Source organism: Choloepus didactylus, chromosome 4, assembly GCF_015220235.1.
Source record: "Choloepus didactylus isolate mChoDid1 chromosome 4, mChoDid1.pri, whole genome shotgun sequence".
NCBI classification, from domain to species: Eukaryota; Metazoa; Chordata; class Mammalia; order Pilosa; family Megalonychidae; genus Choloepus; species Choloepus didactylus.
In genome coordinates this window covers 130,118,575-130,132,883 of record NC_051310.1, presented here as the reverse complement: position 1 = coordinate 130,132,883, position 14,309 = coordinate 130,118,575, and the positions used below count along the sequence as shown (strand labels likewise).

At 34.8% G+C, this 14,309-nt stretch overlaps 1 protein-coding gene across 6 annotated transcripts in view; it reads right to left on the bottom strand.

The window, feature by feature from the left end:
* Positions 1-14,309, bottom strand: part of SPPL2A (signal peptide peptidase like 2A) — a 52,988-nt gene that overhangs the window by 35,342 nt on the left and 3,337 nt on the right. For all 6 annotated transcript variants that reach the window (XM_037833989.1, XM_037833990.1, XM_037833987.1 and 3 more), the window contains exons 2-6: positions 7,475-7,594; positions 6,971-7,153; positions 5,195-5,284; positions 4,474-4,607; positions 762-913 (exon numbers count right to left, since the gene is read on the bottom strand). In XM_037833989.1, the coding sequence (XP_037689917.1) occupies positions 762-913; positions 4,474-4,607; positions 5,195-5,284; positions 6,971-7,153; positions 7,475-7,594 (679 nt within the window). The remainder of the gene's footprint in view (positions 1-761; positions 914-4,473; positions 4,608-5,194; positions 5,285-6,970; positions 7,154-7,474; positions 7,595-14,309) is intronic.

Here is a 14,309-nt window from a genome sequence, read left to right as displayed (position 1 = left end):
TACATGTCATAGGTCTAATTTTTAAATTCCTGCCACAAGACAAAAGAATTATAAAAAGATGAAATACCAGGTCCTCAGCTTTCTAGTCTAGAAATTTATGCTAATGTTCTTCAAATAAGAGTTATAGCCTTTGGTGGTTTTACAAAGGGTTTCTGCTGGTTCTCTTTAGGCACATTCCACTTTTCTCCAGTTTCCCTCCTTTTTGTGCTATACACTGGCCAGGGATGGTAAATTTCCATCCTGTCAAACCATTAGGAAGACTGTCCAGGGAAAGGGCAAGCAATTATAGTTCCTACCCTTGCATTTTTAAAGGAGAAAAAGTACCAGTTACTCTCCAGACAACAGCAAGTACCTGTGTGTCTTCAGATATAATATGATCCTGACAGCTTGTATAAGTAAAACAAACTTCAATCAATACAGCATTACACTAAACTATACTTTGGGGGTAAGCAGAAGCAATAAACCAGTAATTTGCATAGTTTTCTATTTCACGTAACTAAATATATCCACCCAAGAAGTCCTCAGTCCACTGCTTAGATACTGGGTGATCATGCTTTATCTGCAAAGGAAAACTTAGGGACCACAGCAATTCTTTCAAGTCAGCCATGAAGAAGTATTCGTACCTTAAGACAGGCTATATTTTTTACCTGAATTTTTTTTTATCCCAGAGTAATGGAGACTTTAAAGGAAAATATAAATCTGGCAAAATAAATGAAAAGAATATGTACTAAAAGTAGCAAACATAAAATATGACTTCTTACCCAACCATTGGTAGAAGAAATAAAGTAAGACCATCATAACACAGCAGATGGCCACAAATATTACAACTGTAAGAGGACTAAAAGTTAAATATTCTTCCTTTTTTCTTCTCATTTCTCCATCTTCAATGTTTGTCACTGCCTTCAAGTTTTCCCTGCATAAACACACACAGGAATGTCAGCAAATCTCTGCCAAGTATAGTTATTTTTAAAATGTATCTCTAACACCAATTCAGACTTGTTTTTGATTACAAAAGAATGTATTTTTGAAAAACTGCACACAAAAAGGATGTATCTAGCCTAGAAAGTGGAAATTGCCTATAATTTACCTCCCTGAGATGATCTGTTATTAACCACTAACTTTTGAAGAAGTATCTTTTCTGGAGGCAAAATTGTTGAAACAGATGACATTCATTATATAAAACTAATGTTTGTAGATGTTTACATTATTTAACTTGGAAAACTATTTATATTGATATGATATTTTTAAAATTATAAACAATTCTTCTTAAATATTTACTATTACCAGCTCATAGATAGTAAAGTACTTCTAAAATTAAATCCTCCTGAATGTAAACAGGTAATTCTCATACCAATTAGCTCAGGATTTACTATATGCCTATTCTGTGCTCATCAAAGTGTTATGAAGGATTCAAAAAGAAGTTCAAGTCATGGCTTTTTTCTATCTTTATCTAAGACAGCAAAATATTGATTAAAATTCTCCCAATAACCTTTGCTAGGTCACACAGCTAATAAAAAGCAAGAGACAGAAGTTGAAGAGGAAAGAGCCACGAGATTCCTTTCTTGAGCAGTCTCTGTTCTACCTTACTATCTCCTCCTCCTTATACGGAACCCACTACATACTGCTTCAGCTCCAGTACCTTAATCTCTAGTCTCCTAAACTCTGCTCCCTCTTGTGCACATCTTGACCCTGCTCAAGTCCGCACAGAATATAAACTGTAGGTTAAAAAAAAACACCCCAACACTTTCATACTTATTAAATCGCACATCTGCTAATGACTCATTTACCAACACACCATTTGCTTGTAAAAGGACGGCTACCATTTTAAGCATCTGTGACTTTAGGCAGGTTGCCTGGATAAAGAAGAGAGTAGAAAGAGAGTTGGTAGAAAACCATACCAGTACCTCCCCTGAAACTTAACTAGATGACAGAGGATTAACAGAAGTTTTTATACAAGTGTGACCTGAGTGGGAAAAGGTGCTAACCTTTGGTATCTGTCATCGCATACAGATACATTTAAAGACATTTTTACCACTGTACAATATAAACCATAACACATTAAAGACCTATATAGTCATATTCAGTGTTCCAAAAGCACCAGGCAATTTCATGAAGGGAAAGCACATACTAGATTTGTATCAATTTAAAATATTACAATTCATCTTTCTATAAATGTACTCTTAAATCAGCTCGAGAGCCACTTGCAATGGGAAGTGGAGCCTTTTTCCATGCCACCTTAAGGCCAAGAAGCTTGATGTGGCAGGATAAATTATGTACCCCAACAAACATATGTTCTTAATCTTAATCTCCATCTCTCCGGGTAGGAACCTACTGTAAACAGAACCTCTTAAAGATATTATTTTTAGTTAAGATGTGGCCAATGAAGCAGGGTGGACCTTACTCCGGATTACAGGAGGCCTTACAAAGAGAATCTGGAAGTCACAGAAGTGAGAAAGGAAGAGAACATTACCATGTGATGGGAGGCGGGTGTAAAAACCAAGGAAACCCAGGGATTGCTGGCAGCCAGCCCAAGAAGGCTATAATCTTTGGGGATACAGCAAGCCTTGCTAATATCTTGATTTTGGACTTTTTCTAGCCTCAAAACCATGAGCCAATATATTCCTGTTTAAACCAATCCTTATTGTGTGGTATTTCTGAGAGCAGCTCAGGCAAACTAAGACATTTGAGGACAGATTTTAACTTTCTGCTAAGAAATCTTTAAAAGGAACCAAGGTATCTTTTCCCTTTTGTATAATGTACATCTTTCATATGGCAGGGTAATTCTGGATTGAGTTCCTGTTCTGGCAGATTTTCTCTTTCCCAGGACTTACTCTCTTTTTCCTTCTCTTTCTACCCAACTCTATTTGCTAAACAATAGTCCTTAGGTTTTTGACAATTCTCCTTTTATGGAACTTTTTCCTTTTTATCACTGACTCATATTCTTTCTCCTTCCCATAACACCATCCTCTCCCCAATCCCAACACACTCTTAATTCTTCCCATCTTTATCTCTCTCTTAGAATCAGCCCCCTCAATTCTAAATTCCAAAATCCTGGAGGTAAGGGTCAACTCCTTCTCCAACCTGACTACAGAAGGCAACAAATTCTTCCTGTCCCATAATTATCTTTTATGAATAAAAAAGGAATGTGCTCCTCTCCCATCTCCAATTTTGAGGAGGAGCCTGTGTTGACATAGATGAAGAAGATTCCTGTGCTAACTCAAAGTGCACTCCCTGGCCCAGCAAAATCACCTGAGAGCTTGTTAACAATGCAAAATCTCAGCCCGAATGCAAACCTACTAAATCAGAATTTTCATTTTAACAAGATCTCCAGATAGTTTCTATGCACATTACAGTGTAAAAAGCCCTCCTCCACAGAAGAAACATAATTTACACAGAAATGGAAGTAGAATCTGTATTAAATAGGAAAACATTTTTAATGCTCAATAGCTTTTGAAAAATAATTTATAAACTCTCACCAAATAAACTGGAAAATGATCTTAGGGATCTTGGAACTCTTCTTACATACTACGCTTTTAAAAATTAATAATGAACAACAACAAAAAAAAACTTATTCACAAGGATAAATGGAATCAAGTATGCTGAAACATGCTTCCCAAATATGTAAAATGTTCAAAGTTCACTATTCCAGGAACCTACTACACTTGTTAAACTCTAAGACTTCCCTCTTGATGTAAGACAATTATGTTTTAGTATTTAAGAAATTACAAATAAGCTTGGTTTTATTAGTTAAAAATAAGCCCTTTTAATGGAACCAACAGATCAATTCAGAACATGAATATATTGTTTTATGCATGAAACAATATGCTTTGAGAAAACTTTTCCATTCAGAGTTATGAATATGAACTGATCCTTCTGTATTATATTGCCTACTTTAATTGAGACTCATAAGTACATAACCTTGAAGATTGTGTTCAGGTCAATATATTACTATTAAGTATGGAAATCCAAATTTTATGTACATTTGGAATTTCTATAGGTAAAATAAAATACAGGTATGCGTAATATTTTTGAAATTCCTAAAGCATTAAACAGAATGCTGAGGCCACACTGTGATGACCCATCTCAAAAGGAGCTGAAAAACTCCTTACCTTCTCCTGTTTATTTTCTTCCAATCTAAGCAAATAGGCATATTAAGATATTAAATACCTTCACCTTTCCTGGGAAAGATAATTAAACGTTTTAACCTAAAAGAGTCTTTGCTGTGATTTCACTGTTTCCCTGCCAGCAGAAGAATTAGAAGAAATTCTTCTTTTTCTCAGGATTCTCTTCTCAGTGAAAAGTTAAATGTCTTGTATGAGGACAGGTCTGCAGTCTGGTCTTATTGGCACTACATATATATTGGTACTATATTCTGAGTTCAGGTAAATTTTTTGGATGTTGTGACAAGGATTAAAATCATTATCAAACAATGTTTTTTAACCATTTATCACAAAAAAACTTAATTAAGCTTACAATTCAATTAGTCCACTCCAGTATCCTCCTAATGCCACCGTGAACACAGCAATTATAAAAATAACCACCATAGTATAGTCAAAGTTAGGCCATGATGGAGAATACATTTGCACGGTAATATTATTTCCAAGAGTCTGAAAGGCAAAATAACAGATGAGCACAGGACTTTGTTTTTTCTATATTACAAAGAATGGCAGCAATATCCTACATTTCACTCTGGAATGGACACTATACATCAGACAGTAAAGAGTAACAGAATTATCTTTGAGACCATGATACATTCTTCAGTTAAAAATATCAGGTTATAAAAGAAAAAGAATAAAAAAAACAAAAATTAAAAAAAAAAAGTATCAGGTTATGCTTTGGTTTATTAAACATTCAAAATGTAGTGTTTCACACAATCACATTTTGTTGAGGGATTTAAAGTTAAGAAAAATGATATGAAACAGAGGGATTTAAAAGAAGTCAAAACAAATATACATCCTTTCTAAAGTAAGGGCTTTAAAGTTAGGCACAAGAGACAGTTTGTACCAAATAGGAGATGAGTACTTCCCAAATAAAGACTTGAAAGGCCATTATAGCTTCTTGTCAGCAAATGGAGCAAATACAACAGTTCCAATTAAATCAGCAAATGGAACAAATATAATTCCAATAAATGTCAATGATTAAAAGTAAAATCATATTTTTATAAATTAAATATAATATGTAAATACCAATTTACCTGTTTCATATCTTTAAAGTCTTTAAGGCTTATAAATGCAATCAGTATTTTCACATCAGGAAATTCAGATTTGTTCCCTGAGAGAGGATACTAAAAGAAAAAAATATATTATGAAAAATTGTGAGTGGCTATGTTTACAGAAAAAAATGGAATATAAACTATTCCACTAAATATAAATAATACATATTTTTTAAAGTTTTAAAACAAAGTTTTACTTCCTCAACATGATAAAGGGCATACATGAAAAACACACAGTTAATTTCGTTCTCATTTGTGAAAGACTGAAAGTTGTCCCTCTAAGATCTGGAACAAGACAAGGATGCCCACTGTCATCAGTTATTCAACATTGTGCTAGAAGTTCTAGCCAGAGCAGTCAGGAAAGAGAAAGAAGTAAAAGGCATTCAATTTGGAAAGGAAGAAGAAAAGCTTTCTCTATTTGCAGATGACATGATCCTACATATAGAAAGTCTGGAAAAATCTACAACAAAGCTACTAGAGCTAATAATTGAATTCAACAAAGTGGTGGGGTACCAGATCAAATGCAAAAATCAGTAGTGTTTCTATACACTAGTAATGAGCAAGCTGAGGAAGAAATCAAGAAACAAAATCCATTTACAATAGCAACTAAAAGAATCAAATATCTAGGAATAAATTTAGCCAAGGTTGTAAAGGACTTGTACACAGAAATCTACAAAAATTGCTAAAAGAAATCAAAGAAGACCTAAATAAATGGAAGGACATTCTGTGTTCATGGATCAGAAGACTAAATATTATTAAGAGGTACAACACTATTATACCTTAATATTCTTTCATCAACAGTAAGAAATTGGTATTATTGACCAATACTAGGAGTCAATAATATGGGAGGCTAATACATATGGGATGTTTTGGGTTTCCTTTTTCTTAAAATTTCAGTTATTTTATATTTTTAATTTTTTGGAGTAATGAAAATGTTCTAAAATTGATTGTGGTGATGAATGCACAATTCTGTGAATACAGTAATGCCTGTGACTGTACACTTTGGATAGATTGTATGGTATGTGAATATATCTCAATAAAACTGCTTTAGGAAAAAAAAACAACAAAGTTTCAGGTGTTCCTTCTTAAGACTGTAGTAAGAGTTCTCAAAAACCAGAGTTTTAGCTCCCAGTTACTACCAATGTTATACTATAAACCCCTAAAGAACCTAAATCCAAGGCGTTTCTGAGTCCTTTTTTAGTGAATCTCTATTTGTAAGTCTTACCAGACCATTTTCTGTTTACAAACACATAGTGCTTTTTCAAAAAACAAAAAACAACAAAAATCCATCAAAAAAGGAAAACGAGAATCCTTTTCAAATAAACTTAGATACACACAGATATATACACATATATACACACAACACACACACACATATATACACATAAACACAATATGTATGTATGTATGTGTGTGTATATATGTATAAAATGGATAGTATTTACCAGTATCAACTTACTGGGCAAACAGCCCAGTGACCTTGCAGCAATGTGCCACCTAGGTACCCACAGTAGAATTCTAAGGGATTTAAGATTTGATATATTCCCTAACAAAATCTTGTCTACACTAGAAATAGAAAACAACAAAATTTTCCAATTAAATGCTCATCAGATCCAAAATTTTTCTTTAAAAAGAATCCTATCATCAGATTATTCAAAATTCAGTCCCTAACCACACACAAGGAAGTTATTTTGATTCAATTCCTGCAAAATTTGATGGCATGAGCTGTAAAAAAGTAATTATACATTTATAACTTACTCGGACACTGTTATTAGCAACCAACAATGCTTCAGCACCTCCTCTCTGTGCAATTCTGGCTTTTTCAAGAAAATGGCAGGTTCCCCACTGCACCACAACAGCTTTATTCTTTATTCCAGCAGGAGGAATATCAGAGAGGTTGCATAGAGGTGTGGTAGTCAGATTCATCAAACTAATGGAAGTCTGAAAATAAGAAATTCCTTTTACATGATAAATATCATATCTCACCCTAAATGCATTAAATGATAAAGTACCAATATTGATTTTACACAATATTCTTTAAATCAGAAGTATTTTATAACTAAAAACCAAGGCTTAGAGGTAAATATTTTTAAATCCCCTAACTTGCCTTTCCAACAGAAAGAAAAATACTTGAGCAAAATCAATAAAATAATTATTAATCACCATATATTATAATGAGTTCACACACTAAACCATAATGATTACTCATTCTCACCATTTTGATATTTTTATATTTAAGAACAGAAACTGTGTTTTACTTACTGTATTTTCTAAGGTACTTGGAAGAGCTGTCCAATGAGGGTTATATAGCATGCAGTAGTCCTTAGATGATAAGGGTGTGCCATTTCCAGATGCATGCAGGATTGCTTCCTGAGAAGCTGTCTAGGATATGAACAATAATTTTCATATTGGTAATAATTTATCTTGTCAACAACTAAGGATTTTAGTAACCTATTTATATATGGGTTTGACTACATTTCCTTAAGAAAGAAGGTTTTCAATGAATTTGTTTCTTGTTTTGAGAAGTTAAAAAAGAAAACCTGAGGATATTTAAACTCTACACATTTGCCCAGAACACAGTCTTTAAGGAAAATAAGTTACTTTTTTATGGTAACACAGTTATGCCCCTGTTATAAGTGCCATATCCCATGGAGGATTCTTGCTATGATGTATTAAACTACACTCTCTCACAGCCTGAAACTTTTCTTCTCAATCTCCTATGAGTTATTACTTCATTGTTTACCTTCTATAAAAGAAAATGCATCCCAAATCCCTTAACCTGTCTTACCTTACATATTCTAAAGGTAATTGGAATAAAAAAGGTATGTGATTATTTCTAAATGCTATCTTTAGAAGAGAACCAGCTGTTACTTGAAACAGAACAGTTTCTCAAGTTTTCAAGATTCTCCAACTTATTTAAAAAAAAAAAATCTAGAACTTAAAGTGAGGAAAAAGAATAGTCACTATAATTTTCTTTTCTTTTCCCTTACTTTCTACTACCTGGAAGGACAAGTTAAGAGGTAAGAAGTGACTGAAAATAACTATTGTACATTGGGTTAAGGGAGACAGCATGATTTAAAGAAACATCTTAAGATAACTGGAATACCATTCCACAGCACAATTTCCTTAAAACTTGGAATAATCCAAATGCTTCCTCTCTCCTCCATTGAGCAAATCTTTCTCTAGAACCATAAGGGAGGATAAAAGAGACTGCTTGGCAAATAAAAAAAATAATATACTGAACCTCTGCCACTACAGTGCAATTAGGTTGAACCATATGAAATTGCTGATTTTTAACCATTTTAAATCTATAATGATGCTGAGTTTGATCATCTGGTTAAGGTAGTAATTGCAAGATTTCTCCCATGTAAAGGTATATTATTTCCCTTTGTGATTGGTAGGTGATCTGTGGCACCTTGTGAATACCCCAACTATCTCTCCCCAGGGTTTTACATCCATGAAGATCTTTACCTGAATTTAATTTTAGGTATCACATTGGGGGTTGGAAAACGGTGAATGTTTTTTAATACTATACTATCATTCCTTCTACATTTATTAGCTTGTATTCTTTAAAAGCAGCCTTAATCTCCTACCGTCAACCCCCACCATCCTTTTTTAAATATAAACTAGAGATGCTTTGATTTTTTTTAATTCAAAGGGTTATAAACAGTTACCATAATTATTCATTTGATGCACAAATCGTTCCAAATTTGGCCAGTAGAGCTTACTCTACTTGACCATTATATCATTTTGAGAAGATTTCATTAGTCTTTGAGGACTTCCTTATTTTTCCACACAGGATGTACTAGGCACAACTTGTTGTTCTGCCACAGATCTGAAACCAGCCATTCCACCAAGGTCCTTTTGGAGACGAAGAGTATTTAGAAACCAGGATCTGGGCTCTAACTTACACATTATGTTGAAGTGGTATAACCCTTTCAATAGACAATTTGGCAGTATCTATCAAAATTTCTGATAGAATCCTCTGATGCATTTTGTCCTGATATAATACACAAATGCACAAAAATAAATGAATTATGGTAATCACTGCAATATTATTTATGGAAAAAAATGTCAACAACTTCCACTCATAGGGATCCAATTAAATTATGGTAAGGCTATATTATGGCATAGTACACAGAATAAAAAATCACTAGCTCTACCTTTAGCAAAATGGATGTCCACAGTGAGAAAAACTTCAGAGAGATATTTATTGTATAATGCTATTTTTATAAAAATGACCAATAAATTCCTACGTATATCTGTGTGAGTCTGAAAAAAAGATGTGAGAGACACACACCAGGCTATTAAAAGAAAAAAGTGAAAGGAAAACAAAGGCGAGGGTGTAAAAAGACAGGAGGGAGAGAAATTAATAGAAGGAAGAACATTCAAACAAAACAGAAGAGTATATACAAAGTTCCTCTTCGATCATCCTGGCTCTCATACTCACACTCTCATGGGTTTCTTTTATATATTTCCAGACACTGTCCATGAACATTTAAGATAAATATATACAGATCTTTTTTGTTTGTTTGACACAATGGGATCACATTATACATACTGCTCTGTAGCTTTTCTAAAATTTCAATTAGATTTTCCATACGGATACATATACAGTATCTTCTTTTATATGATTGTTCTCTGCATCTTTTTTGTTTATTTGTTTATTTTTTAATTTTTTATTAGAGAAGCTATAGGTTTACAAAATAAAACCTTCCTCAAATGCGGAGTTCCCACATCCAGTGAAGTTTCCTGGAAGGAGGTGTAAGGTGAACAGCAGGTGTTGGGGACATTCCCTTTGGAAGGTGGCTCAGAGGAGCCAAACTGCAGGGAGCACAGTGGGGGTGGCTGCTGCTCTAATCTGGGAGAGAGAAGTGAGGAGGAGGAGGACTGAGGTTTCAGAGACATTGAGGAAGGACAGGATGTGTCTTTGGAACTGGGTCGGCTGTGGAGAGAAACCTTCTGTGGCTCCCCACCACCCATGAGATAAATCCCAGACGCCTTTGCCTGGCGGTCAAGGCTCTCCACACCCCAGATTCGGCCTGTCTTCCCACTCTCTGCACACACAGCATCCAGCCTGCCCTGCTTGCAGTTCCCAGTTATATCCATAACATTCCCGACCTCCACACCTTTGCTCGGGCTGGGTCCTCAGCCTGAAACGCTCTAGCCCTTTGCCTCGTCATTTGAGGCTGCCTCTAAAACACATCTGCATCACTTTTATAATTACAAAAATAAGAGTTTTTTTAAGTGTTATGTTCAAGGCAGTACAAAGATGTCCAAAAATAAGTAAAATTTATCATTATAAAGAGATTACAATCTTTCCTACAACTGTAGAAAATTCACCACTGATAAAAGGAAAACTCATTGCTACGGGAATTACTAAGAAAAAAACACACATTTTAGGGGAAGACTAGTATAAAAGATGAAAGTACAACCATATATGATTTTAGAATAGTTATACTGAATGTAGAGCATGCAGCAAATTTCACAAGGTAGCATGTCTAAAAACAACTTAAGCATCTCCACTACATTTTTAATTATCTTGGTAAAATTGCTCATAGAGATTGTAAAGCTTCAAAATTCAGTTTACTTCAACAAATATTATGGTATAAAGGTTAAGAACATGAGTTTTAGAGTTAGAGACCTGGGATAAAATGCCAGTTTCAATATTACTGGCTATGCTACATTGGGCAAGTCACTTAACCTGTTTTAAGCTTCAATATTCTCAGCTTTCAGATGAGAACAATAAATGCCCTGCTCTCACAGTGTTATCATGAGGGTTAAGTTAGATGACACAACTGTTTGCACATAGTAAGCTCTTAATAAAGGTAGCTTTTATCATTAAAAATATATTTACCACCTTGCCAAGTGCTGTATGAGATGCAAGAGAAACACAAAATCAATGGTTGCTTTAAGCCAAGGGGATAAGGGATAGGAGATTGATAGCTAAAGGTATGGGGTTCCTTTCTGAGGTGTGAAATGTTTTAAAATTGTGGTGATGGTTGCACTTACCTGGAAATGTACTAAAATCATTAAATTATATACTTTAAATCAGTGAACAGTACGGTATGTGAATTATATCTCAATAAAGCTATTAAAGAAAGAAACAAATTAGTTTTACTGGGGAGATTAAAAATACACCTGAAACAATCACAAACAGAATGTGAGTAAAGTCAGAGTTGTTAGTAAAAGCTCTAGTGGTTCTTAAAGTGTTATAAATGCAAATTCTTGAGGCCCATCCAAGATCCACTGAGTCAGAAACTCTACTTGTGTCTTAACAAGCCCTTCTGGTTATTGGGATGCCTGATAAAATTGGAGAACCACTGCTATAGGAACAGTGTTTCTTAAGATTTAATGTGAATACAAATTGCCTAGTTATCATACCAACGAAGCAGATTTAATTCGGTAGGTCTAAAGTGATGTCTAAGATTTTGCATTTCTAACAAGCTCCCAGGTGATGCTGATGCTGCTGGTTATGGACCACACCATGTGTGGCAAGGCTATAAGGAACATAGTAGTGGAAACCACATCACCATCACTGTGGATCAATTAAATTGGGAAGCATAAAGAAAATGGACTTGAAACTCAGCTTCCATTCAAATATTACAAGTGCCAAATTAGGTGAGACTTGTGGTCCACTCAGGCTAGTACTGATCATTTGACAAAGACTATGATGGAGTGGGCAGGATACCATCCTTTACATCTTTTAAGTTAATGACATGCTTCAAAACATGTGAATTTTCCTTTACAATCAACAGTAGCCTGATCATCTATGACTTTATTCAATCCTTAAAAAACAAAAAAACCCAAAAAAACAAAAACAAAAACAAAACCCTTTAAGTTTCCTATCAATAACAAAAATATTTTCTTAAGAAAAAGCTTAGTTTCGAGAGCTAAAAGGGATTTAGAGATAACACAGTCTACTCCCTTTTTAGAGATTAAACTGAGCGAAAATGATCAAAATGAAATGATCAGTCAGGGCCAAGATCAGAACCAAGCTCTCCAAAAACTGAGACCACCAGTTTTTCAACTCTGCTTTTACTTAACAGTCCCTTCATAGAGAAGGGCCCAAGCACCTCTCTCTTTAGTGTCCAGTCATCAACCTCCAGTTTTAATATTGGTCACATATATCTTCTCCACAATAATCCTACTACTCCTCAAATTCTTCTAATACCTAACCAGTTCCTACCACATCCTAAATATCCCAAACATTAAGTCCTTTCCTTGTGCTCTTTCAAATATCCCTAATTATAGGCTCTAGACCTTTATGAGCTCCTTTCCCTATGACAGTTGCTCCTTACTGCTCGCCCCAAATTCTCTCTCTCAGGCCAGTTAATACAAACTGGTCCTGGAAACAAGTGTCCTCCAGGGCCATGAAATCATCAACTCACATGAGTGTTTTAACATTCAGCATATTACTTGATCCTCACATACAAGGAAAGCAAGTTTATCAACCCATAATGTGAACCAGTACTTCCTTTTTTTCTGACTCAAATTTACCTCATAAAACTTCTTGGTGTGTCTGTTTGTTTGGGTATTCTAGGATCTTGTGAACAATTCCTAATCTGCTTTATCTAGACCACTTGACTTCAATCATTTTCCATATCATCTTCTTTTCAAATCAAAGAATATTAATGTTTAAGTCTATCTTAACGTTATAGTTGCCTATTCCTTTCACAATTTCTCTCCTAAAAAGCTTTTGGTATAAGTACCAAAAGATTTCCAAAGTCTAAAAAAGGACAACTGTAATGGTACATGTTATATTCATATCCTTACCGGACATTACTTTCCCTTTCTCCGTACTCAGACCCTAAACAGAGGGTCTGTACAAGGAACTTTATTTCATCAGCTTACTTACACCGAGTCAGTCTTAGACTGCCTTCATGTCCGTCTCTTAGGGCTACGTTAATGCTTCACACTCCAGTTTCCTGGTAGCTCCAACCACATGTATTTGGATTCCTGACCTCTGTTCCAACAGCCTCCTGATGCTGACTCACTAGCCCAATATTAACCTACTGGGAAGAGGCCTGTTCTACTCCTGTCCAAGCCAATACGACAGTTAGATTCTTTCTTGACCCTGATTCACAAGGTTTATTGGTTTCTACCCTTCTTTCTCTTTCAACAGGATCTTCGAGAATTGGATTTATTTTCCAAGTTCAAGTCTTCACATACTCATTCTGAAAACAATTCTTTAGCTAATTACTTATCTAGCATACTCTGCCCTACCCTCTGTATTCATGCCATCCTTTGGATCTGTGGGACTCTGTATCTTGGCCCATATTCACACGATCAAGCTCTGAATAACGCAACATTAACTTTACCCGTGTATATATTTAATTCTCTTTAAAAGCTTTAACAGATTAGTCAAACATGGCTCTTCTTTTTTTTTCCTGGAGATTATGCTTAGAAATTTACACAGCAATTTCTTACCCTTTATTAAAGTTCAGTGCTTTTCAAATTTTCATGTTCTTGTTAAAATGCAGATTTTGATACAGTAGATCTGAGGTGGAGCCTAAGACTCTGCATTTATAACAAGCTTCCAGGTGATACTCTGACGTTGGTCCACAGAGTACAAGCTTATAGACCTCATCACGAATGAGAATGAAATCTACCAGTTTTTTGGATAGTGCTGGGGCCCAGTTAGAAATTTTCTCAAGATATGAGTCACACTGCATCTGCAGTCTGCTGGCACAGCCAGTATTTGTATTTTGGCCCGCAGTTCCCCCATTTCATCCATAGCACCTTCAAAACTCTTTAGTAGATGTATCACAGACTCCCAGTTCCACCACCTCCCCTCCACAGTATGCCAATTAAACCTGCTTTGTGTTATTTGTAATGTTATCCCTTAGTTACTGAATCCTTCAGTTTCAAGGGGCAATGTGGGAATGTGACTGTGACTCTAATTAAATCCCCTGCAATCTTTCTTCATAAAATCTACAAATTAATGTTGTTTCACTTTTTTAGACATTAAAATACAGTAGTTCTTTTTTTGCATTAATTTTGTTAATAAACAGAATTTATATATGGGAACTCACAATTTTTTAAAAATCTGTATTTCTAAACCAGAATATGTGAAGTTGCAATATAATCACTGAAT